This window comes from Scleropages formosus, chromosome 4, assembly GCF_900964775.1.
Source record: "Scleropages formosus chromosome 4, fSclFor1.1, whole genome shotgun sequence".
NCBI lineage: Eukaryota > Metazoa > Chordata > Actinopteri > Osteoglossiformes > Osteoglossidae > Scleropages > Scleropages formosus.
Genome location: NC_041809.1, coordinates 12,640,862 through 12,651,401, shown reverse-complemented (window position 1 = coordinate 12,651,401; position 10,540 = coordinate 12,640,862). Strand labels below are relative to the sequence as shown.

The following is a 10,540-nucleotide window of genomic DNA, read 5'->3' as shown; positions in this document are numbered from 1 at the left end:
GCCATTTTCTGATTTATGCTATTTACCCAGTATTCTTCACTTACTTTCATATGAAAAGGTACCCTAATGAGTAGTACTTTAGTAGTACAGGTTCTTTCAATGGGGTTCAATTGGCTGGTACTAATGTTTACAATTGAGAGGCATTAATCCTATTTCCTAGGTACTTTTACTCCATTTGTAACCAGAACAATTTACAGTACACACATCAGGAATGCTTTTATATGGTGATTCATGCTCACATTACTGGTCTTAAAAAAAAAAATTAACAGGCACTACACTTACAGCCACAGAAGCAAGCCACCCAAGCATGCACCACACATTTCAAGGCCATCTGAGTCACATTTCGTGCCACCCATTCGGCAGCCGCCATTGCAATCCAGCAGGCCCACAGAAAGCAGACAGTGATTTTTAATGGCTGCTCTCATTTGAGACAAGGGCCACAATTAAGAGAGTTTATTTGGGAGTTGTGTGCGTGTGCGTGTGCATGCGAACCACCAAGCAATGGGGATGCAGAAAAACAGTTCCAAGGGAAGTACTACATTTACTGCCCAGTTTCACATTACAAGAGTTAAGATGATGATGAGCAAGATGGAATTCTCTCTTCTACACTTTGATTTCCCCACGGAAATAATAATCTACGGTCTGTTAGCTTCTAACAGTTATTCAGTTAGTATTAAAACAAACACAGAAGTATCCCAAAACATGATACCAAATAATGTCTTATCTGACACAGCATTATTTAAAGCCAGATTTCTCCTATCATTATTCTGTCTACATGGCCAGTATATCACTTTGTTCACATCTACATTATGGGTCTAAATAGCTGGTCCTTAATTTAAGGTCTATTAATTGGCCATCCATCTCTCAAGTAATTCACCAGCCTTTGGGGTTCATCTTCTCCCTGAAGGACTGGCGCTTCTGCCGTGGGGCAGGAACCGGTCTTTCTGGGGGCTCGGGTGTCCAGTTCTCGCTATCCTGTGACACTACAGCCATGTGGCCGAGGGGGGCCATCTTGCGAGCAGGTTGGTGGTTCTTCTGCAGCTGCTGAATGATGGCTGAGAACTTGGCATCCAGGGATGGCCGGCCAGTTCTCATCCCTGCCCTTTTCCAAGTGTTCTCCTTTTCTTGCTGACGGACACAGCTGGCAGATGGTATAAAAGGCTGCTTGTCAGGAGGAGGGGGTGGGGCACGTCGCTTTTTAGTGGTATTACAGTTGGGGCTGGCCAGTGTCTTTTTGGGGCTAGGCTGGCCACCCTCTTTCCTTGGAGACACTACTGCTTTTTCCACCATCATGGGGCAGGAACCCTCGAAAAGGGCAGCCCAACGAGGTGCCTCCACTTCCTCCTCCTGACCAATGAGAAAACGGCCCCCTGTCTCTTCAATTTTATTGTGGATGATATCAGTCAGGCTTTCAAACTTCCCAGGGGAACTGATACCTACAGATTGAAAAAAGAGATGGAATAATACATATGTAAGAAATAACCGTTTTTCCCAAATAACACATAGGTTCACAGCAGAGGATGGCACCACGCCAACGCCTTCAATTTCCTGCAACTGTCTTTTCATATGTAAGGGAAATGCACTCACTGAGGTCATTGTAGACAGACTCAGCCGGCTTAGTCAAGAATAACGGTGGTTTCCTTGGGGACTCGGCGTCAATCTTCAGGAGCTCATGGCAACAGTGCTGCCACTGATCTAAGAAAAACATCAAAACGAGCAAAAAATGCCAATGACTTTTGAGAGAACTGCGCAGCTCAAAAAACTGAGGTCATCTGTAGACTGAAGTAGTTTTTTTAAAAAAGTACTAAATAAAACTCAAGTGAACAATTTACAACACTTTTTGGACATCAATAGGTCTGGGAAATTTTTTTTAATAATCTCACTATACACTTTACTAACAACCCTTACAAAGTCCTTAAATTTCTCTTAAATTCCATATGCTTTTTATTCCATGGCCATAGATAATTATCGTCTGTTCTTTTGTTATACAGTTCTATTCTCCTGTAATGTTGGAGTAGTTTCGGTTCTTGTTCCAGAAGTTAGAAGTCACGAGGGCTGGAGGTCCTCTAAATAGGTTACAGGGTTGTGATAGAATTGTGGGGGCCTGTATGTCCAAGTAAAATAAAGCCTGCAGCAGGATACAAAAAAATTGATGTGACTAATTTTCTCATGTGGGATTTGCTGATTCAGAAAACGAAGGTAACATGTGGGAAGTAGTACTATGCAATGAATATGTTCTCTATCCAACCCCCTACATTTCGTCATTGTGCCCTCAAGGAAGTAGGATTCTCCTCTATCAACCAATAAATCCAACTCTAGGTCTCTGCCATAGGCAGGTACTACATAAGAGACCGAGGTGCTATGGTCTAACAGGTTTTATCGCTCCTGTTAAACCACTAATAGCTCAGAAAGAGAGTAAACGAGCTCAGTAAATAGTTAATTCAATGGGTGGCTCACTGCCAGCTTGGAACATGTATAATGTGGGCAATTTGTTTGGTCTTCTGAATTGTACAGTCCCTGGTCCAAACTCCATCAGAAGCTCACTAGTGGTTGTTTGGATTCTTACAGTTGTGTAACACACTCACCCTGGTCATGGAAGTGCTGCCAGAAGGCCTTTGTCCACTCATCCAGCTCCTCCCTGTTCTCCAATGTGAAGACGTGCGTGCCGTCCTCTCCAGTTACCGGGTTGATGATCACCAGCTGGCTGGACTTTTTCTGCTCCTTGTCTACCTTGCGTATCCTTGTTTCCTGTGCAGACGGTGGTCAGAAAACCACATCATTTTATTTTCCCGGAGCTGCAACCAGTAGCCATCTCTCCTTTACTGCTGAGCCTTACACTCACGGACACCACAAGATTCTTTGCTTTTCAACGACCAATTCGTAGCCTATTAATTCTCATTTGCCATAAAATCATACCTGATTCTAGCCTTGATGTAAAATACTTGAAATCCTTATTGCTGACAGCAACTCTTATTGCAAAAAAAAAAAAAAAAAAAAAAAAAACATTTTATGAATAACCTAAAAAAAAAGATGGATATGTGAATGCAAGAAAACCATGCAAGGTGCTTTACTTTAATCCTTTAAACAAATAAATTCAAATTTATACACTGCTGGAAAAATGTACCCAAGATCACACAGTAGTATTACGGCACAGCTGAGGCCCTGAGGTTTGGGAAGAGTCACAAAGTTCTTATTCAGAGTAAGGTTCATTGTTACCTTGTTCACAGGAATGACCAGGGCTGGCTCCAGTTTGGCATTGATCTCCTCTGGGGTATAATAGCAGGACAAGCTACCAGCCCTGAGCACACAGTAGAAGCTGCAGCACCGGAGAACTCCATCCAGCTTTTGCTGCACAAACAGAAACGAGCTGCTTTAATCATGTTAATATCATTATTATGTTTCTGCTCTGGGTGATTTTTATCCAAGGCGAGTTATAATTTTATTTGTTTGTACTGGGATTACTTTCAAGAGCAGGATACATTCTTCTGGTTACAACCTCCTTCAAAGGTGTTAATGGAAGGACAGGGTCTACCTGGTGGCTCAGGAAGCCTTGCATCTGTAGCTGCGTCATACAGTCTGGCTGTGCCACCAAGCAACAGCACAGGTTCCCGTACAGGGGCAGCCAGGAGGAGGACTCCGCTGGAGCAAGGCACAGTCATTCAGCACAGTCCCTGGAGGGCACTGGTGTAGAACCACTGAGCAAGACTCCAGTAAAACATCTAGTCATGCTAAACACGTAAAACTAAACTATACAAACAAAAACAGTTTTTATACATCGCTCCTATACACCCCATTAATCATTGTAATTACAGATGCTTTTCCATGGCTTAGAAAACACTAAAGGTCTGTCTGTCTGTCTGCGTAATTCATAATTACGCAAATCCAGGGACTCATCTGTACACTGGTTCTCACAGTTCTGCACGACAGTCAACGAGTGAGACTGGAAGCTTCCATCGGCCTGAGCCAAGCCCAGAGTTGTGTATGCCAGCAGGTTGTACCTGGTGCCACTGGAAGGCAAATAGAACAGTAACATTTCAGCATTTATGGGGCTCGCACCAGAGACTCTGATGTAGGGGAGTGCAGGCTCAAGCTCAACACACTACAACAGTAATACTGGCAATTAACTATTATAATTAGATTGCCAAAAACAGCTTATTTACTTTTGTTAAACCGGGTGAACTGTTGGTTGATTAGGGGCTAAACTGATGCTTATAACTCAGTTTTTTGCTAGGAAGGACCCTGTCATTGTACCCTTAAGATATAACTTTTTATATACTTATATACAACAGGATACTTAACTGTATAAAAGCATAAAAATTATTGGCTAATGATAATAATGATGTGATAATATGTATAATAAAAATATGATATCAGTAAAAAACAGAAATATGCATCAGACTTTAGAATATAAATAGTATAAACAAAGGTCTTCTTACAGGGGTATTGGGTTATACTGCAGGAATGAGACTGGGTCAGCACTGTCCGACAGGGGGCACAATTTTTTTCCCGAAGCCCTGCCAAAGGATGAGCGAAGCTTTCTGGCCAGTTTCTTGGGTGTGTTCACCAAAGTTGTCTCCTCCTCCATGGCGCAGCTGTACAGCTCCAGCGTCAACTCAAACTGCGGCCCAGCCTCGCCGCTACAGAGGAAATGCCAACAAACCCATGAAACACTATACTCCGACGTCCACTCGTGGCCGAGTGTGAAACCTGCTCCCAGGTGCTGGGGGGTGAAGATAGCAACCAAAGTCTAATTTGAAGAACTAGCCAGAAGGGTTGGGCAGGACCCTTTGCTCCTGAGAGAAAACTGAAAGATAGCTTTGTTTGAATGATATCCTCCAAAACTGATTTTACAATGTTCCTTGTAATAAAACCTTCCTCTAGAAATAAAAGAGAGGAAAAAGACTGTTTTAGAATAAATGGGAAGTTTATTGGCCAAGTCTGTTAGCACCTACAAGTAATTTAATGTAGTGGATGCTCGTTCAGACACGTTTAACATATTAAAAAAAAAAACAAATTGAAGCAATAAAGTACTGTGTAAAATATACACAAATACACACTGTCTGAAACCGCTTGTCCCAAGCAGGGGATCGTGGCAAACCGGAGCCTAACTCAGCAACATAGGGCGTAAGGCTGGAGGGGGAGGGATCAAACCCAGGATGGGACGCCAGTCCGCTGCAGAGCACCCCAAGCAGGACTTGAACCCCAGACCCGCCAGAGAGCAGGACTCGGCCAAGCCCGCCGCGCCACCACACACCCCTAGCTGTGTAAAATAACTAATGGAAAAAAAAAGTGTGTGTGTACTTACCAATAATGCAGTGATTTACAAAGATGTGTTAATGCATAGCTATGTAAAATGAACATAGAAGCTGTACTCATTACAAATAGGTACAACAGGTGACAGTTTAATAAATACGTTACGAGATATACTATGTTACCAGTGCACAGTCTTAACTGCATTCTAGGTTCACTCATATCATCTCTAACAAAAGCCTGACACGGAAAGTGCAAATTACTGTTAACAGGCAAAACTTACAAAACTATTGTGCCTTCAAAACAAACGTCGGTTACAGATCTGTCCACAACCACCATCTCGGTGTCAAAGACTTCTGCTCCAATTTTCATCAGACAGAACACAGCGACTCTCCGAGAGCCTAAAAACAGTTAAAAAACGGAGTACTGAGGGGAAAAAAAAAAAAAACTTTATAGCAATGTATGAAGTTTGTGAAATATGTAAGATCTGTAGTCTGAAACAGATCCTGTGTAAATAAACAACAATAAAGGTCAAGGTGTGTTGTGTGAACACACTGAGCAGTATAAAGTAATATCCACACAGCTAAACAGTGTATCAGGGATGACATGTCCCGTTAAGAATGAAATGTACAGTATGTCAATAGACTTAATGCAAAAAATAACCACTCCTCAGGGGCAACTTACTTCCTTTGTTATTGAAGTGATCTGAATCTTTCCACATGAGTGGAATACGCAAGCCTAGAAAAGGAGGCAGAAACATCTGACATTCAGAGAAATGCTGTCGAGTGCCTTGTTCCAACTCAAGCAGGATGCAAATCAAGCCATGAATAAAAACACATCTTTCAGAATGTGCGTGATATTAATAGAGTTGTCCGTCCAATTAAGTCCTCTTTACAAAACAGCATTTCCTTTAGGTGTTTACTATGGATTCCAGTAAATAGAGCCATATTCATTTCACTTGGTTCAAGCCAAGGGGCGATAATAATCTTAAAAAAATAACCACATGTAAAATAATACACCAAACAGACTTACTGGACCTAATAAAAACAATAGGAACCACCTGTTTTTATTTAAAAAAAAGAATACTGAAATAAACAGATGCAAGAGCAAGTTATATTCGAATAAAACTAATATTATCTGACCAATAAAAAAGATGGCTTTTATTCCGCTTCAAAGACTAGACCATGCTGATCTTACCCGATAAGGCAACTTTCCCCTTGCAAGCAACACAATCCCTAGAAGCTGTATCTGATGGTCTGTGAAACAAAATGTTCATCTTGTGATTAATTTCTGCATGCTTCTTTAATGCATTGCTGTATCTAAGCATAATCTAGGCTTTAATGAAAAGAAAGCAGCTCAATTTATACTGAACAAACATCGCTAATAGTGGCAATATGATCTCTCCCTCACCTCCTTCTGGAAATGATTTTCAGATCTTGATCTTTCATCTTCTGCAGCTCAGTCATGCAGGCCTTGATGCGGGTGTTACTTGTCAGGAGGTTCTTCGATGCATTTAAGACCTGCTCTCTCTTTGTACTGGCAACGACTAACTTGTACGCCCCCTCTCGCATGCGGATTTCAAAGTCTAATTTCTCTTGCACTTTGCTATCCTGTGTAGGCAGAAAAACAACAGTCACAGCTTCAGTAAGTCTAAGGCAGAGCACCTAGTTTGTGTTCATGAATGACAGCAGCTCATCTGGATGCCTCAGCATGGGACTGCAGATACAGGCAGCAGACAGCTTTAGGGGGGGAAAAACATCTAGATGGATGTACGGCTTGCAATGTAGTTTTAAATTTCATGATAGAAAAAAGTGCACATTGAAAGTGGGGGCAGATAGTGGTAAAACATACAGCACTGCAAGCACTTCCCTGCAAAAATCTTTGGTACAATGAAAGCTTGATTGGTATAAACAAACAAATTAATCCACGAAGGAAAATCTTAATTTAATAATTTTGTTCTCTGTTTCTTTAATCTTTTATTTCTCAGAGTCAAATATTCCATATCTTCAGCAGGAGAAAAGTGGGCTCTACAAAATACAGTAGGATCCAGTAACCTAGATTTGGTGGTGCAGTAGGTAATGTTTGTGCCCCGTAGGTCCTGGGCTGTGGGTTTGGAGGTACGTTCAAATCTGTGTGCAATTTGCATGTTCTTCTTGTTTGCATGGATTTCCTCCCACTGTACAAAGACAAGTTTCAGGGGCATTAGTGAATACAAGTGGTCCCTGATTTACCATGGTTCAACTTCCGATGGGTTTTGTGGAACATAACCCCATCATAAATAGGGGACCACCTGTAATTTGCTGTTTTTGTAACTGAATGACAGTGTGTAACTGCCCTGCAGCAGGGTGGCATTCCATCCAGGGTGTACCATGCTTTGCATCCTATGCTTACAGAATACACTCTGGATCACCACAGCCCTGTACTGGACAAGTATTAGCCAAAAACTGGATATAAACCAGCTAAACAAGGATGAGGATTACTTAACTACATGTGAAATGTGTGGGAAGTTTAGACACTGTATATACTATGTTCCCAAGAGGTGTACATAGTACAGGTGATGTATATTGCTGTCACTATCCAACTTGAACATCACTCACAAAAAGGCGTGTCAGAGAAATGAGAAGGGAAAGGTGAACTCGGAAACAACTCACACAGACTCTACATGTCACACACATCTACAGAATCCGTGTTTTAACATTAATTATGTTTATTTGCCCATTCGCTTTCTAAGAACAAGTTTTATATATTTAATGACCCCCCCCCCCCTTCAGTCCCCGCAATCCCAGTGTCCACTTGATATCACTCTCATCCAAACTGAATAAATCCTGCTTTCCAATGAGAATCAATCCAACAATATATATAAAAATTGCTGAATTTTCTTATGAGTTCTATTCTGTATAATTTAGGGTAAGCACCTTGCTCAAGGGTACAAGTCAGAGGTAAGATTCAAACCTGCAACCTTAGGGCCCAAATGCAACAGTTCTAGCCACTATACTACCAGATGCCACAACAATATGAGTTTGTATAGTAAGCTACATACAATTATTTTCCCATTTATGTGGCAAGGTGATTCTTACTGAAGCAATTCATGGTAAGTTCCTTAAATGCCTTGTCAACAGAGTTACAGGAAGCGTAGCATTTGAACCCATATCCTCATATGGAAATTCCGACAGCTCTAAATGCAGGTGAATATGGTACCATAATAGACCGTACTTAACATTTATGATGATTTCAGTAATTAATATATTGTTGCCTTGCATCTATTGGCAAGATGCATCTTCCGTAGTTGTGAATCATAAGTGCAGAGCACTCACCTTACATAATATTAAGGATTTTTCCCTTCCTGTTATTGCCTATTTGTTTGTGACCCCTTGTGACACGGAACCTCCTAATGGTGTCCCAGTTTAAAACCGACTCTTGTACTATGCAAGACAGTGAAATAAATGGTTATGAGATGCTTGTCAAATCTGAATGGATGAAGATACTTGAATTTCATATCCTTGTCACTGATTATCTTGTAACAAGCCATATTTGAGAATGCTATAGGAGAGATTATGAAATACAAAATTAATACATTTCTGAAAATCACCCCAGCCCTTCGCTCATTTGCAGCATGCATTGTCTGCCTTAAGAATACTGGTACATGTAATTAAAGTAAAATGTCTCATTTCTAAATTTAGGCAATAACCACCATCATGTTCCAATTTAAAAATATATTGTTGACCTGCAATTTCTCAGAAATGTGGCTTACATGAATATGTTGTACATGCAACTCAATCTGACGAGTGTCATTCAGACTTGCACATGTTCTTGTTGTCATATATATATATATATATATATATATATATATATAAAATCTTGCAACTTATATAAATAAAGAAAGATCTGGACATGAAATTTGAAAACCTCCAATATATTATTTATTCCAAATAAAGGGGTAATACCGAAAAAAAAAAATCCACACATTGAGCAAAATTCTGTCTGAAAGAAGTCACAATAATTAGCTTAGAAAAAATAGACCATGAAATTCCAGGACTGTAGAATGAAAACAATATAAAGACTGGTGTTTGTGAGCACATTCAATAAGGTGCACAACTGAGTATTACTGCTGTTTATTCAGCTGACTTACTGTGTTTGATCATCAACTGGACACTTATTTACCCATTTATACAACTGGGTAAACTTGACTGGAGCATTCAGAAACAGGTACCTTCATAGCTGCATAACAGCAGCGGCGCCATTCAAACCCAGGACCTACAAGGGGACAAGACTAAACAGTATCCAGTCACCTGCCGCCTCAAGGACCAGCCTCTTCAACCACAATACAGAAAGGATACTTAAGGTATGTGTACCCTTAAGCATCAGTTACTTGGGTAAAATCATGGGACAAAACCCCTACTTCACAAATCATTGGTTTGCAAAAACACCACTGAACAGGCGCCAGCAGGGGTGCGGTACAGTCCCAGCCTTGAGCACCAAGGAGCCAGGTTCGAGTCCCACCTGCTGTACTCCCTCGATCAAAGTCCTCACCCTGAATTGGTATAGTAAAAGTTACCCGGCTGTATCAGATGGTAAATCATTGTAACTTTTAACACTCCGTGAGTTAGTTTGGACAAAGCCGTGAGCGGCGTGAGCCTGAAAAAAGAAAACAATTAGTACGGAACATGATCGAGTCGTTCAAAATGAAACAACGAAGGAAACCAAAGTATGTAATGTCGTGTTTATGGATCCCATTTTTTTAAAACCAAAGAAAAACACTAATAATGAAAACGACTGAAGTGACTTTAGGATACAGGGACTGACTGTGTCGCTGTAACAGTCGAAGGTTTGAAGAACGATGACAGGAGCCTGGCCAAGTAACCCGGCCGTTTAGACTTTAGTAACCGTTGAGTTAACTTAAGTTAAGTTAAGTTTACCTCGCTATGCAAAGGCGAACGGCTCTCCGCCTTTTTCTTCCTTTTCACCTCCATGGTGAGAAGAGGAGCGCTGCTCCTTCCGCTCCGCCGGCCCGTTTGAAAGCGCCACTGCCGCGCGACACGTTCGATTGGCGGGCAGCAGGGGCCGGTGAGCTGCTCAGTCCGGGGCGCTGCGGAGGCAGAACAATGCTTGACAATGGGCTCCTACCAAGTCCCAAATTTGAATTTCACCGGGAAACCGCGTCCGCTTTCTCAGTCTCCGTTCAGCGCCGCGACCTCCGCGAAACCCCCTTTTTTATCTCTGAGCTAAACGTGTATTTCTGTTTGAAGAGCGCGTGCTTTACTTCCCCTCAAATCACGGTGAAAGGCGCGTT

At 41.5% G+C, this 10,540-nt stretch overlaps 1 protein-coding gene across 1 annotated transcript; it reads right to left on the bottom strand.

Annotated features, from left to right (window-relative positions):
- rtkn2 (rhotekin 2) lies at positions 1 to 10,540 on the bottom strand. The gene is made up of 12 exons (XM_018749360.2): positions 10,167 to 10,540; positions 6,661 to 6,860; positions 6,448 to 6,506; positions 5,935 to 5,988; positions 5,534 to 5,651; positions 4,437 to 4,637; positions 3,913 to 4,007; positions 3,533 to 3,639; positions 3,217 to 3,348; positions 2,586 to 2,748; positions 1,588 to 1,695; positions 1 to 1,436 (listed from the first exon to the last, which is right to left on the bottom strand). The coding sequence occupies exons 1-12, from the start codon at positions 10,218 to 10,220 to the stop codon at positions 874 to 876; spliced, it is 1,854 nt and encodes a 617-aa protein (XP_018604876.2). The 5' UTR covers positions 10,221 to 10,540; the 3' UTR covers positions 1 to 873.